Source organism: Cheilinus undulatus, linkage group 2, assembly GCF_018320785.1.
Source record: "Cheilinus undulatus linkage group 2, ASM1832078v1, whole genome shotgun sequence".
Classification (NCBI taxonomy): domain Eukaryota; kingdom Metazoa; phylum Chordata; class Actinopteri; order Labriformes; family Labridae; genus Cheilinus; species Cheilinus undulatus.
Genome location: NC_054866.1, coordinates 40874880 through 40891406, shown reverse-complemented (window position 1 = coordinate 40891406; position 16527 = coordinate 40874880). Strand labels below are relative to the sequence as shown.

The 16527-nt window shown below is 38.8% G+C and overlaps 1 protein-coding gene across 1 annotated transcript; it reads right to left on the bottom strand.

Annotated features, from left to right (window-relative positions):
• Window positions 1-129: 129 nt before the first annotated feature.
• On the bottom strand, window positions 130-12138 carry trmt9b (tRNA methyltransferase 9B). Its single transcript, XM_041797258.1, has 4 exons — window positions 11898-12138; window positions 5986-6185; window positions 5609-5782; window positions 130-2182 (listed from the first exon to the last, which is right to left on the bottom strand). The coding sequence occupies exons 2-4, from the start codon at window positions 6146-6148 to the stop codon at window positions 1233-1235; spliced, it is 1287 nt and encodes a 428-aa protein (XP_041653192.1). The 5' UTR covers window positions 6149-6185; window positions 11898-12138; the 3' UTR covers window positions 130-1232.
• Window positions 12139-16527: the final 4389 nt, after the last annotated feature.

The following is a 16527-nucleotide window of genomic DNA, read 5'->3' as shown; positions in this document are numbered from 1 at the left end:
AGTATTCTGTATGCTTACTAGTACAGCATTTACTTAAACTTAAACTTACCATACAATGGTATTAAGGTTTTCAAGAAAATCCTTGCAAATCTCAAAACATCATAACACCACTTATGAAAAACAAATTTATTGAAAAACAAATGTACTAAAGCAAAACAAATTAAATGTGTTCACATCAGGTCACATTAAACATGAAGGTACCAGAGTCACTTTAAAACAAACATACCCTACTGATTAGAACATGCACTGTCCTTGGCACTATGGGTACTGAATACCGGTTTGTTCAGAGTTTCACACATTTTATGTCATTTTTAGACATCAAGCAGCGACATATTCTGTGATGCAGTGCAATGTTATTCACATTATATGAGGCAGTTGATTTGCTGAAACATACTGGTGGTAAAATTCAGCTTGTTGAACTCAAGACAGTACACGACTTTTACAAACATCAAACACACAAACACTTGCAGCACGTAACACTTTAAATAAGCAATTGCACAAATGTTCTGGAAGAAATTCTACTGAAGCTTTTCTTAGTGTTGTGATGGATTACACCAGAGAAGTTTACAGAAGTCCATGAAATGTTTGCCATCAGTCTCATATTTTAAAATTAAGTAGCGTGCATTTGTAAAAAGTGCAGAAATTTAGAATAATTAAAAGCTGTAATAAAAATGATAATAAATAATAAAAAGAGCAGATGGAAGAGTGTACTGGAGTGTCATTAATTCCTCTTTAGCCAATATTAAAAGCTTAAAGAGACAAACAGTGCATTTTTCATCATTTCCCTTGCTCTTTTGAAAGAGATAAAATTATTAGCAGCACTGGTTTCATAATAAAAACATCTTACTGACACCTAAAGAGAACATACACAGGATACTGCTTGTACTGACAGAATAAATACTATACAGTGATAGCCATTGTAGAGCAAACCCATCCGTGCATCCTCCACTGCTGCAGCAAAGACTATGAAAAACATTTTTACTCGCAAAAATGATTCGTTTTTCACACAAGTGGTTGCAGCACCTACCAGAAGTATAAAACCTTTTGTCTGAAACAGTCAAGTAGTGAAGTACAGCAGTGGAGTAATTAAGTTGAGGGTACCTTTAACAACTGCTATGCCTATATATTTCTATTAGTTATTAGTTTAAAGAGTGTAATAGTCATTAAAATGTGTCATTCAGTGCTTTAACTTGAGGCAGAGTTGATGCAACATAAAACCAAACAAGCTAAAATCAAATCTTCCATAACTGCACTTTCTCTGCCACCACACACCAGTTGGCATGATCAAAATAAGTGTGTTTGACATGAAGCTCCTCCACATGGTTCTCTATCAGCTCTGCAAGCTCTCCCTCCCTGAAGACATGATAGTACCTCAGGCAGGAGCCCTGCACCTGCTCCACGTTCCCCTCGGGAATCCTTGTGCTTTCCGGCTGCTCTTTTCCCTGCGGCTCTGCTTCACCCTCCTCGTCACACTGCTTTAGGTGCTCCTTCTGGAAAGAAACCAGATCAGGCAGGGCCAGGGAGCTGCACTCCTGGGCTAAAGATACAGACATGCTCTGGTTTCCTGTGCCGTTGTTGTTGGTTGTGGTGTTGTTGTTGCTCTCAGGATCATTACTGTGTCCCTTGTGCAGGTCTGTGACCGAGTCAAAGACGTCCTCCTCTGATCCGATCACAGACGGCGGGGAGAAGAAGTTTGACACTTGCTTAATGAGGCCTCGCCCTCTCCCTCTTTGTCGGGTCTTGTTCCCCTCGTTTTCACCCGTGGGTGACGATAAAATGCTCAAGTCTCTGGAGGACGAGCGAGAGATGGCTAAGCTTCCAAAGTCAAACACAGAATCCAGAGACCTGGAGAAGAACCACAGTCTCTGGGAACTCTGCTGAGGGGTACTGCAGGCCAGGTCTTCTTCGTCTGCCACTGAGGATGTGCTTCTAACCTTCCTGTGCTTGTCGCTGTTGTCTATGGCTTCACTCTCACTCTGAGCCGTGGCCCTCCGTCTGGGTCTGATAAAGGGGGAATGAGGGTTTGGGTTCCAGGGAACGAAGATGTCCTGTTTCTCAAACTTACGGCGCTTCTGCTCCATGGCCCACACATAGATCATGATGCATCCGCCCACTCGCAGGGTGCGAGCCATCTCTTTTATTGCTCGAATACGGCGCTCTTTGGTGGACAAATGATGGATGACTGTGAAAATAATTCATTTGTCAGAATTAAGATGGCATCAATTTAATTATGATGCCTCACATGTAGCACTGACAGCAAACAAGGCACATTATGTACACTAGCAGGCACTGAGGCTGAGCAGTTAATGAAAATTTAGAATAAATCGCCACATAGATAATTATCATTTTCAAATTGCAGAAGGTGTTAAATTTTTCTAACCTGAAATGTCTGTTAAAATACCAGTTTAATACAGTTTTAAGATCCCTTTACAGCAGAGATGGGTAATTTTGGTTACACATCAGTTTTATTCCCACTGATGGAGGGCTGATTTTGTAGCATAGCAGGATAATCAAGTAAACAACGATAACCAATTTAATGAAAAGGGACAAATATATCACTTTCAATGCAATTTCTTAAGACATCATCCATATCTTCAAACTCAAATGCAATAGAAATGCTTAACTTAATCAGCTAATCAACACTGAATTTAAGCTGTTTTTCCAATTATTATTTTTAGTTATTTTTTTTATTCACCAATAAGTGCATACAAACAAATACATGTGAACAGACAGATAAATGGGTAGCAAGTTGTAGTGTTGATTTACAAAATTATATACATACGATGAAAATAAATAAGAGACAAATTGATGTAGACAAAGAGAAGGAAAAGAAGGGAAAAATCAAGGAGGAAAAGAAAGAGGACAGAAAGCAAGCAAACAAAATAATAATAACAATAATAATAATAATAATAATAATGACAATAAAATAAAAAGATAAGAGCAGAAAGACAAAGGAAGAGGGGAAACAAGGCAAAACAGTATAGCAACCAAGTGATCTTGCATGAGACAGAGTGGCATTTTGGCAGGTATTTCATGATGTGTTTGTTATAGTAAGTTTCCTTTTAGGTTCAGATAAATTTCCAATTTCCAATTATTTTTATTTATTTATTTATTTTTATCTATTTATTATTATTATTTTTTTCTCCTTCTCCTCCACATGATCAAACCTTTGTATCCTTATGCTGTGGCATTAACTCAATGAAATTGACATAATACTAATACTGGTTGTTTTACTATATATTTTTAGATATCTAGTCTTATACAAATTAATTTAAAAATGCATATAAAACACTTTATTCGCAACAATTACAAAGAACCAAAAATATATAAGAGATTAAATCTTATTATAGATTTTTTAAATATTCCTCATATTTTCTTCATGTTTAGAGTTTCTTGATTTCTGAAATTGCCTTGCAGGCAGCACTGAGGGAGGAAGAGGTCTGCAAGTGACCCCCAGACCTCCGATTTCCGACCACTGCTCTACACATCATGTAAACTTTAAAGTGTCAATATTTGTAGAATAGTTTGCATAAAGCCCAGCTTTCCTTATTTTTTGTGTGTTTTTTCTTCATCAAAATGAAAAGGCCATAAAATGATCATTCCTTTTAATACAACAATCAAGATCAGATCAAATTTGCAATGCGAGTCAAAATAATCACAGATATTTGCCTAAAAGGTTTAGCCTTGATTGGGACTTTGATTTACCTAAGTTTGTCTGTTCTCCTCCCATACTGCTCTTCAGTATGTGTGATGTGACTAGCTGGAGATCAGTAGGCTTCATTCATTTTCAATATGTATGCATTTATTATTGAAAGACTGTCCAGTAAAATTCATAGACAGTGGTTAAAAGATTAAAAGGTGCAATCCACATGTTTAAATATGTCTTACAATGACTTAATTTGAATTTTTAAAATGCAAAGTGGTAAAGCCACAGATTTGTTTTTTGATTGTTTCTGCTTCTGTTTTGGTTTAGTTTTTATAATGTGTTACCGACTTTCATATTGTTGTTTACACCACATTTTTTTGGAAGAGCTTTTTTAAAATGTCATGATGACTGCCTACATGCTGCAAGTTAAACTAATCAGTCAGTTTATTGCTGTGATTGAAGAAGATAAAAATACAGGTGCATCTCAAAAAATTTGAATATTATGTAAAAGTTCATTTTTCCTGTGGTTTATTTCAAAATTTTATGAATTCAATGAGATTCATCTCATACAAAGTGAAATAATCAATGACTTTTTTGTTTAGTGTTGATGATTACAGCTTACAGCTCACAAAAATCTAAAATGCACTGTCTCAAAATATCAGAGTATTGCGGAAAAGTCCAATTTGCAAAGGTTTCCTGAGCATTCTTTCTCTCATTCTGGTTCACTACTTACAGCCATATCCATGGCTAAGACTGCTGACTTGACTGTTGTACAGAGGACAAACATTGAGACCCCTTTACATGGAGGGTAGCCACAGAAGGTCATTGCTGAAAAGGCAGACTGTTCTCAAAGGCTGTGTCAATACATGTTCATGGAAGGTTGACTGGAAGGGGAAAGTGTGTTAAGAAAAGGTGCAAAAGCAACAGTGTGCTTGATACGGTCCAGTCAATGCTGTCAGCCATCTACCAGGAGATTTTATAGCCCCTCATGCTTCCATGTGCTGAGAGGCTTTATGGAGATACTGATTTTCTTTTCCAGCAGGACTTGGCATCTGTCTATAGTGAGGCCACAAATACCAGAAACTGGTTTACTGGCAGTGGTGTTACTGTTTGATTGGCCAGCCAACTGGACTGACCTGAACCCCCACAGAGAATCTCTGGGGAAATTTTAAGAGGATGATGAGAGACTCAACAACACAGATGAGCTGAAGGCTGCTATCAGAGCAACCTGGGCTTCATGACACTCCAGCAGTGCCACAGACTGACGCCTCCATGCCACGTTGCATAGAGGCAGAAATGTATTCAGAAAGACCAATTACTGAGTGCACAAATGAACATAATTTCCCAGAATGTCAACATTTCTGTATTATAAATTCTTTTTTTTGGACTGATGCTTTGTGATATTCTAATATTTTGAGACAGTGGATTTTTGTGAGCTGTAAGCTGTAATAATCAGGAATAAACAAAAAAGTTCTCAAATATTTCACATTGTATGAGATGACTAGAAGATATGGCAGTTTCACTTCTTGAAGTAAATCAGGAAAAAAGAGCTTTTCATGATACTATATTTTTTTGTATGCCATACATATTAACTCATGTCTCATCTAATTTCATCCTAACATAATACAAGGAAGATAAGAAGTAATTGCAAATTAAATCACAATATTGGGAAAAAAATGTAAATAGATTATCTTCCTAAAGCATTTAGCCCTCATAGGCACAAGAAATGAATTAACAGCATGGCAATCTGCTGTTGTCATTTGTCCATAAATTACACTCTTATGTTGGAATGAAACATCATTTTTTTCCACACTGTTGGCTAGGCAACACAGACACTGAGTAATCTCATGTTTGTCATTTTTATGAGCACTTTAGTTTGAGGCAAACAGCTGCTGCAGGTGTTGCAGCTTCCTGAATGTGAGCAGATTAACAAAATTCCCTTTACATGTGTTGGTGTATTACCTGCGATAGAGAGCACGGCGTCAAAGCAGCTGTCTCTGTAAGGCAATTGCAGACTGTCACACATCTGGACCTCATGGCCCTGGCTCCAGGCAAAGTCCACCAGGGGGCGACAAACATCACACCCCAGCTTGAACACCTCCTGGTTGATGTGGAGATACTTGCCATTGCCACAACCTGCCAAGGTCAAGACAGTCAACTAGAGTCAGTGATAAAAGATGGCGGGAGCTGGGATTACATTGAGAATATGTCTTCCTTCACCTTCAGGGAAACAGATCTATCATTTACTTATCTGTACCTAGAAAGGACCACTAATGATGTATTGATGCAAAGTGTCATGGGATTACTGAGACTGCATCAGTCCTGGAGGTTAAACTTACCAATATCAGCAACGATGCTCCCTGGCTCTAGGTCCAACAGGAACTGTCGTACCTTGGGCCAGGCTTTATAGCGGCTGTCATTGAAATATGGAGCAATCTTGTCATAGACGCTGTGCACATGGTCTCTCTCCAGCTGGCTGGCAGCCTCCTCCATCATGTCCATCCAGGCTGCCGGATGCAGTGGCCTCACAGTGTCATGTCTGCAAAGACACACATCTCCCTTCTTAATACTGAATGATAAATCCATTAAACAGCCACTCTATTTCATTAGCAAGTGAAACAAGCACCTTGGCTCCCCTGAAGGGGATAGCACAGTGGTGTCCCCCTCTACATGCTTGTTAAAGTCCAACAAGATCAGCTGGAAGCCTTAATCAGCAGGTGCACTCAAGCATCTGTCAGGCAGCAGTGTTCATTTAACAGCAAACACTTTTCTTTGTAGTGGAGTACCTGCTGCGCTCAAATCACTCAGCCTTTTTACATCAGCCCACCTCAAGGACACAGTAATGTTAGAAAGCATGAATACAAGCCTTCAGGTTTGATTTGTCATCGGTTGGCTGTCACCACAACATGATCAGGGCAGGGAACATAAATTAGGGTCATTGGGAGGTGCAAGACTGTGCTTTCCAAAGCTCTCAGCAGGTTTTGTCTCACAGCAGACGTGTCAAGTTGCTGCTGTTTTTTCCACTAATAAATGTGTTAACCCTTTACCTACTGACCCAGCGCCGGCGCTGTGTTTTATATGTCCGGAGTATTATTACTGTAACTCTGTCAAAGTTTGTCCAATCAGAAAAATTCCAATGGCATTGGAAAGCTGAGAATTGTGGGCATGCACACATATATGGTTCATTACAGTACTTGCAACCATAAGATGTGCAAAACACCATAGCAAAACACTAGAAGTATCTGAAACCGCTACACGGATTCTCAACGGATTCTAACGCTGACAGAGAGCTGAGAATCTGTGCTTTCTGGCAATATATGACGTGTGGTATATATATTACGGTAGTGTCGAACAGCACCGCGAAAACGGCAGCTTTGGCAAAAGACAAGTGAGAAAGGAGAGTGAGCGAGAGTGGTGTTTTGTTTTCAAAAAATAGCGTTAGATAGTGGCATTTGTGTGTATCTGTCATGTGCAATAATAATATGTAACTTGAGAATGTTGAGAATGCATTTTTCCATCTTTATTTGCACTAAATGTCACCTATGTATATAGTTATCTTTTGCACTGTGTTTTGCACATCCAGAGTCCTAGACTCAAAAAATGACTGGTGATTGTTCTAAACATGTATAGGTTCACATTTCAAATGTCCAATCAAAACTTCATGAGCAATAACAACATTTCTTCTCATAAAAGACGTGAAAATCAAATCCATTTTTGTGTTTTTCTTCTTTTAAACTGCTGACAATTCCATATAATGTGCAATAATCATTAACCAGATGTTGAAAAGTTAAGTTCAAGTACTCCTGGGAAAAGGGACCAAAGCTCTCAGACTTAGGGCATTTCCTGACTATTTTACAGCCATAACAACAAAATATGTCCAAATCGCCATTTTTAGACTCAGTAGGTCAAGGGTTAAGCGCTGTACATAATTTTTGTAGGCAACAAAAGATGCAAAACAAGCAACATCAGTCATGTTTCCAAGGAGTCTCTTACAAAGATGTTAATTTGCCATGTAGAGAGAAATCCAGTCTGCCATTGTTTTATTTTCTTTTATATGTTGCTAGATTCTTGGCCTAATCACTTGATTTTCCATCATCTGATAGCATGACATGACTCAATATCATTAATATCTCTTGACCAAGTGGCAGCCTTAAATATGCGTGTTACTGTGATCACAAAATGAGGAAGATGTTTTTTTTTCTTTACTTCCTTAGTCTTGAAAAGTCTCTCAAAAATCAAGTTTACTAAGGGACAATTCATCAAGCCAACAAGCTGACAATTGATGGATATTTTTCATAACAGCGGCTGGATTTTTAACCTTTTCTGCTTTTGTCACATGCATCTTAAAAGTAGCTTACATTGTGCTTGAAACCCTCCCTCTGCTTGAAAATCTTCCATTAAGTCTGTTTACTAAAAAAATGCATGAAGAGCCGATTATCACATGAATGCCATTTTCTGTTTACCTTTCATTTTCATGCATTATAAAACTGCAGAACAGATTGCAAATTTGAGGATTATGTAATTGTCATATCCTTGTTATGTCTGCTTTCACAGCTCCCACTGCAGTCATCTCTGTTTATTAGGATGCGGCCCACAGCTCCTGCAGTGCTGCTGCTGCTGCTCCCTTTAGGACTGTATGTACCGAGTTTTTTCCTGGTTCTTATCCAAAATTTATCATAGAATAATACTGTCTCTATGCACAGCTCTAATGCGGCTTATGTAGTTGTCTTTTATAACATTTTATCACGTGGTTTGGTTAATTCTATATAAAGTAAAGCCACAGGACTGACATTGCATGGTGATATAAGTTTTAGGAAGAGTTGTTAAAAAATGAAGATTTACAAAGCTGAAGAGTCAAACTGTGGTATTAAGATTTTTAGAATAATCTTTCATGCAGCAAGCACAAACTAGAGGAGGAACAAATTATAGATATGGCAACATTTTGTCGCCCTGACTTGTTGGATACGATTACTGATTTCCTGGTGCCAAATATGTTTTTATATGAAGCTCCAAACTGGTTATCTTGCTAGTTTGACTCACAAAATCACAGGTGCATCACTCCTGGTGGTGCAGATTACAACATGTATGAGGGTCACATAAGCGAAAAGAGTACTGGCCAGAGAAGAAGCTTACAATGGGGCATAAAAAGGAGGACAGCAGAAAAATGTTGGATAGTGGTGAAAAGAAAATGAGATTTGAGACATTATAAGAAGTGAAACTGATGCAAAACTGCAGTGGATAGGGGTGTGCATGGCCTAGCAGTTAGGTTACAGGCCTTGTTTAGTACAAGCTAGCCTTCCAAAGGTAGAGCAGGTCGAATCCAACCTGTGGCTCCTTTCCCATGTTATTCCCAGCACTGATTTCCGATTCAATCAGTTGACCTTTTCTCTCTGAATAAAGGTAAAAAGCCCAAAAAATAGCATCCAGATTGCACTTAATAAATTCATTACCGCACTTAACCTTTCAGGGCATTTTATATTTTTCAGATTTTTAAGCGTCCTTGTCTACCGTTATGTAATGGATATCACTGAACTGCTGTATCTTGATAGCATCTTGATCATAGGTCATGTATTGTAGTGCATCTAGGGATGCACGATATGTGGATGTTTCCAAACGTATTTTAGCTAATACCAATGTTGGCATTAATATATAAAAAGGATGTTTTTCTTTTAATAAAAAGAACATGAGGTCTCTCCTGGACTACAGATCAGCTGTAACTCTTGTTGCAACACCATATTTTTTTAAAAGACACATGGCATTTAATTCTACAGTAAATGACAAATCTATTGTTTTCCTAAAAAAGAACATGAAATAATGAAAAAAAGGAAATGGTTTCTTGGATTATATGTATTTTATGGCTGACTACTCACTGAATTATAGCCAGCTACTTTTTTCTATTGTTGACTTAATAAAACAGTTTGACGTACTGTGAGTAAGTTGTGACTCACTTCCCGTACATTTTAGACAGGGTTCAACATTAGCCTTTTGCTCACCAGCCACTGTGGCTAGCAGTTTTCCAAAGTTATAAGTCACTCTGAATTTTCACTAGCCACAATTTTCCAATTGGAAATAATGTTTTAAATGATTCAGGATGGCTGTGGCATGCTAGAGTTTACTTAAACTAAATCCGCAATCCACTAAAAGTAAAAGAACACTGTTCTTCCAATTTTCTTTTTTTCTTTTCCTTCCACGCTGGAAATAAAAACTGACAAAGTTTGTGGTCTAAAAAGTAGACTCAACGCTAGCATTTTGCATTTATATTGTGGAAAAACTGCCCCCATTATGTGCGGAACAGTCTCATTCCATAAGGCTGCTAGAACCTAGTTAGAATAAAGCACAAGATGTGCTAAATTAAATCTGCCAAAGTGGCTAGTGTACTAACTGTACTACCTGCTATGGTTGAAGTCCACCTGCATTTGGCTGGTTGGCAAGTATCAATGTCAAGCCCTGGTTTTAGATATTTTCAATGTATCATCTTAAAATAAATTTAGATTGATCAAATCACATTATCAAATCACATGATAGCATAGTATGTATTCACTCCCAAATCAGTGACAATTATCAGCCCAGGACATTAAAGAAACCTCCCTTTCTTTCAGCTTGCCTGTCTTTCACTCAGCAACAAGGGTTTTGTGCACTGTGACGAAGAGTTATGCATTTTCAAATCGCATGTGATGGATGAAAGTTGTCAGTGCATCTCCGACCAGCGGGCATCATAATTCACTGCCAGCTGTCATATATTACAAAATCAATGCACTCTGTAAATATGACACAACTTTGGCAAGAGCACAGGCAGCAGATGCTTGCAAAAGTTAACCTTTTATGCTCCTCGGATTGCATTTGATAAAATTAATCCACTTCATCCTCCATCTGTAGTGTGAAAATCTGCTCATGATGCCATTAGTGCTCAATTAGATGACTTTGAATTAGGAAAGTAACAGGTGAGGCTGTGCTTTCACTTCAACACCTGCACTATCAGTGCCAATAAACACCAGAAAATGGGGTTTGAAGTAGTCTGGCTGTGATGAAGTATGAAATCCACACTGAAACAGAGTGATGCCACCTAATGAAGCATGTAACACCTCTGTGCACTTTGCAGATGAGTGAACCAGATGGAAAGCTGACAGACATGTCCCCTCCACCTCTGCAAAAGGACATTACACTTATATGTCCTTCAGTGTAAATATTGTCTGGCACTCACTGGGTGTACCACTGTACACAAAGACTGTAACAGGGGACATTAACCACGCTCACTCTGCATTACCAAGCTCGTCTGTGTACTCTTCCTCCTCCTCTGCTCGAACAGCAGCATCCCTTACTCCTTCACTCAGACCTATTTCTGGACCACCATCATCTGCATCATCCCAGTCGAGTGGAAAGAAAACATCCCTTATGTAACGTGGTAATCTGGCCTCCTTCACTCAGTATTGTCTGTGCTCAGTTTGGCCTGAGTCCCCCCCCCCCCCCCCGCTCACTAAACTGTGGCAGTCCTGGGCTGGCATTATGTAATCAGCAGCTGGGGAGGGTCTGAGCACTGCCTCTGACTGACAATGGGAAGTTAAATTAAATCAGCGGACAGAGGCGAGCTCTGGCATACAGATTTGTCCAAGGTATAGGGCTGATAAAAGCAGCCCTCACTTGTAGCTCAAGCTCCCAAGGTAAATCTTTCAGATCTTTTTGTGACATTTATGAGCATCATGCTGCCTTTTTAAAGATGGACACGCATCTTACTAGGGACAAATATTCCTGGACTGAGCCCTAAGGTCAGACCTCAGCAGAGCTTTGATGAGATTAGTGGTGTTTTTATGAACATTGTGCCAGCTGCCACTAACCACTGTATGGAAGCAAGAAACCACAGAAAACAGGTTAACCCATCCAGTGTGCCAGCAATTACTGAGTCAACATTTGCGTGTGCTGAGAGGACTATACAATTTAGACAACCCCTACAACCTATATTGCTCTCATAATGAAACGTATATCTAGGTATTATATATTTTTAATTATCTCTATATGTAGAGATAATGCATTTTAAGGCAGTGGATGTCCTTTTTGTGACCAGTACTGCATATTTTCAGCAACTCCAGATCCAAGCAGAGTTTTCTACATCAAAGACTTTGAATCAAGATACAAACAAAAACAAATGCAGGATTGTATACCTTTAGCAGACTTGAAAATAGTGTATTTTTTATCAACTTTTTATCTAATTATTTTTGCATCCTGATGACCTGCCGACAATTTCAAAGCCTCTTACTTCAACGTGTAATCCGCCGTGCAATGATCCACCTCTCTCCTCGCTCAGGTCGCTGGAGGTAAACTTCCCTCTCCTTCTCCGCTCATGGGATTGATCTACATGGTCGATACGCCGTGGGTACTATCAGATGCACGCGCTCGACTTGGCGGCACCGAGCACAGAATCAAAAGCATCGCGAGGGAGAAGGAGGAGAACAGACAGCAACACCTGCCGTGTGTAACGGCGAGCAGCGTACTGAGCACCGGGGCTGTAACAAATTCATAGCATGTTGAGCTCTACACCTGTCACAAAGGAAGTCGTTACAGCTATGCTTCCGGTGATTGTTTCAAAATTAAAGCCTCCGTGACAGTAAAACTGTCGCTTACCAAGGAAATATCTCATCAGCTTAAATCTTTATGGTTTCATGAGCTAAGTATGGAATTAAAAATCTACGGAAGACACTGATGGCCAAAAAAAATGTCTTAAATCGCATAGATATGGGTGTCATCATACCTTTGTTAAATCGTGCACTGCCGTTCTGCATTTACAGAAAGTGACGGCAGTTACACCACCTCTGTTTTCTTCTACTTTTTTTTCCAACAGCAAGTTGTAAACAGACTTTAGACCATTATAATCAAAATTTGAAGGCTTGTATTTAATGTTAACATCATTTGCTTCATGAAAATGAAATTACACTGCCGTAAGGTCAGGGTCCCAACGTATAATTTATTTTGAAAGGGCGTTTGAAATGTTCTACTGTTAACTAACTAGCAAGCGAAGTCTAACTTTAGCTAGCACGCTTGTCTGCTGACAGTACTGTCCTGGTCTGTAGCTTGATAAAAGAAGCCGTGAGTTGGGACTGACATATTATTTGCTCTTTATTATCTTCCGAGCTTCAACAGGCAGCTGCTTACAAGCTGGCAAACTCATTTTAGTGGTGCACAGTGATGACACATCATCTGCGTGACTTCTATCCAATAAACATCTTGGCAAGTATAATAACCACTGTATCAGTGGTTCTCAGCGTGGACTATTTCTTAATGATGTCAAATTGTACGTATTTTCCAAATTTGCAAAAAATATATGCATAGAATTTGTTAAATGTAAAAATATAAACGGTCAAATGTGGGAGATTTATGGGAAATCAAATAACTATTGACAAAAATCCTTAAATTGTAGGACTGCACATGCCTATTCTTGCACATATGTTCAACTATGCTTTGCCCACCTTCAGCTATAGCACTGGGGGTCCCCGGTCTCTAGCACCTGTATTTTGAGGGTCCCAGGTTGAAAAGCTTAGAACCCATGCACTAAATCACCAATATGGCGTTCATTATGGGTGTGAAGTGTCCATCCTTCCATACTCAATTTTCAGGCATTTTTGAGTGTGCCAGTACACTGCATCTGAGTTTTCAATGTGAATGCACTTTACACACTTATGCACTTAAAATAATTAGTATTTAGTATGGACGTATGCTATTTTGGACAATGCTATTAATGGCCCTTGTCATCTTCTATCATTTGCAAGATGCAGTTCAAAACGTTGTGGTTGGTCTACACACAGAAAGACGTGGAAAAAAAATGTCATAGCTGTGGCTTACATGTTGCATATATCCCTGCCGGTTGCACAATATGGCCAAGAAAATAATCAGTAGCTTACCTCAGCCACTGCAATGACTTCACGAAACTTACAAAATCATTCAATTTAGCTCAAATATATTTAGGCAAACTCAGAATGGAGTACCCTAATGACTACAGCTGCTCAATTATAGGAAATAAAAAAATATATATGATAGACACAAAAACACTATAGAAAGCATGCAATGAAGGAATATACATATGTGGAACATTAAAAAAAATTATTGAAAATTATTTTATATAGTAATTTAAAAGAATCATTTACAGCCAAAATACAGCAAAAACGTAAAAAAATAATTACCCCATGACAAACCTGTGGGCAAAATAAGTGTAACACAGCATGCAGCGCAGCAATTGATTAATCAGGGTTATCTTGATTTTTGTAATAATTGGAAGCCAAATTGTCACTGAAATTGAAACTGGAATAATTGGCCAGCCCTGCTACAGCAGTTGTTGTCAACTAATAAGCCAAAACTAAGAGTATGAACATCCATCCATTATTATTTTGTTACAGCAGCCAAGTTTAAGATTTAAACCCACACTTACACTTTTTTTAAATGCTGTTTTCCTGCAGTTGATTTTAACCTTTTTCTCGGTTTCTTCTTGGATGAGAGGATGGTTATGATGAGCTGTCCCATGTCAGTCCTTTAAGTTTAGGATTCAAGATGATACACACAATAAGGTAAAGCCCATTGACTGATATGCTTTTGGAATCATGTAGTTATTATGATACATTATTATGCAAGTCCACTGTTTAACCCTGTTCACAAGCCTACATAAACCAACATCTTCTGTTAAAAAAATATCAAATAGCGCTTTTATTTTGAAGAATCTCTGACTCAGCTTCCCACCTTATCATGGCAAGCTTGACTCCGCTGATTGGTCGATGGTGTGTAAAAAGATGACACGCTGTGCGGTGGCAGAACAAGGCTGTCATTGGCTGCCAGTCTCACGTGACAACCACAATAAACAACGTGAAGCCTAGGGAACACACCTCCCTCTTACAAAAGGAGTTTTAAAATGTTTGGCAGATGGTCAATATTTATCTCTTCAGTTATAAAACAAGAAAAAAAAAAGTATTTATTTTTTTCATGAGAGACCTGTTCTGATTCCTTTAATGGCTTTTTTCTTCTTTGACCTCTATAAAACCCTTCATTATGATAAGACTTCACAAAAAGAACTGACTGAAATTATTTTCACTGAATCATCTTAATCTAAATGTGAAAAGTAATCAATGCACTTGAACATTTTGTACATTTTCTTCAATGTTGGCGATGTTAAATGTGAGCTGCTAATACATTTTTTGAGGATATCTCCACCTCTAGAAGCAGAGTATATCTGTGTTCCTTTTGCACCCTGTCTTGCATCTTGCAGAGACATGTGTGAAATGGAAGTCATAATAAGGCACAAACAATTCAATAAAAAGCATAGCTTTTGTTCTGCAACATTAGGCATTGCTGGCAGGGTTGTAATTATCAAAAATTAGCATGTCAGATCCCGTTGTTGGAGCCCCATGCCTCTCATGTGGGTGTCAGCTCTGATTTCATCTGGCCTTTTTCTCTCTGAGATGCTTACTGGCAGTCACTTAATTGTGGCTCATCACTGCCATTCAGGGAGCACAAAGGGCTGATCACATCTCCCTCACATCATCATCATCATTCAGAGCACACAAGCATGGTCTTTTTCTGCAATCGCTGTCTAACATTACAACTACACACCTTCACACCCTGCAGTCACACGCGTACACTGACGGACAATGAACAAGGTGAGTAATGAAAATACACACATCCCCTCAGGGCGTGGTTTAAAGGATGATCTACAACAGGGACTTAGGACATAACTGAATTACTGCTTTTACTGTCTGTTTCTATTTCACTAATCAAATCAAGAATTCAGAGAGAACTGAGGCTCACGTATGAGTATAAATATATTTATAATGCTTACATTTATCAAGGACTTTGCTAAGCCAACAGCCTCAAGATGGTGATGTTCTACATCCAAACATGTTTCACAGTGGAGAATGGATCTCAGAGCAGAGTAAAAATGCAAGACTTTGAATGAAGTACCATGCTACTGATTCACTGACCTTGTATAAGTGAAATATTACAGCAGAGAACATGGGTTGTGATTTATAGTGTTGAGGATGCATGAGAACATTATTTCTTCCAGAGGTCCAGACTTATGGCTTTTCCTCTTCTTCCTGTTGTTGAAACTAGCAGGACATTGTGTCATTGTTGTACGGCCTATAGACTGTCAGCACTGCATTGCTGCAAGTTTCACTAAAAGCCAAGAAAATATTTCGAGTTTTCCTGGAAATTGTTCCAATAGAGGAGAGTGTATGACTGAAATAAACACAAGGTTGTTGTGCCTCAGTGAAGGGATAAGTGTAGTTTACTAAACACGTAAATGTAAAAGTGAAAACAGATTTCTACAAAGTAATGCTAATGGGTTAAAAACATGTAAGTCAAAATAAGTGGTTGCAGAAATATTCACTCTCTTTAAAGAAAATGACATAATTCAACAGAGGTCCAGCTAAATGGTGCTAGTAGTCTCACAATTAGCGAAATACAGATCACCTGAGTGCAGTGAATGTGTCTCAGTTGATTGTAGTATGAAGATACCTGTGTCTGGAAGGTCCAGTCACCGGTTAATCAGTATTCCTGGCTACCATGACACCGTGAAGACAAAGAACACTCCAAGCAACTCAGAGAAAAGGATATTGGAAAGTCTAAGTCAGGGGATGGATACAGAAAAAAATCCAAGGCACTGAACATCCCCCAGAGTTCAGTTTAAGCCATCATCAAAAAATAGAAGAAATATGGCCTATGTGTAAGTCTGCCTAGATCAGGGCGTCCTCACAAACTGAGGAACCGCGCAAGAAGGAGACTAGTGAGAGAGGCCACCATGACACTTATGACTACTCTGAAGGAGTTACAGGCTTCAGCAGCTGAGATGGGAGGGACTCTGCATACAACTGTTGCCTGGGTTCTTCACCAGTCAAAGATTTATGGGA

Bases quoted from the DNA above. Each gene is read 5' to 3' on its own strand.
- trmt9b (XM_041797258.1), bottom strand. From the start codon at position 6,148: ATGGACATGATGGAGGAGGCTGCCAGCCAGCTGGAGAGAGACCATGTG. The intron at 5,783-5,985 runs GTAAGTTTAACC...TGACCTTGGCAG, and splicing joins GAGCATCGTTGCTGATATTG to GTTGTGGCAATGGCAAGTAT. The intron at 2,183-5,608 runs GTAATACACCAA...TTATTTTCACAG, and splicing joins CGCCGTGCTCTCTATCGCAG to TCATCCATCATTTGTCCACC.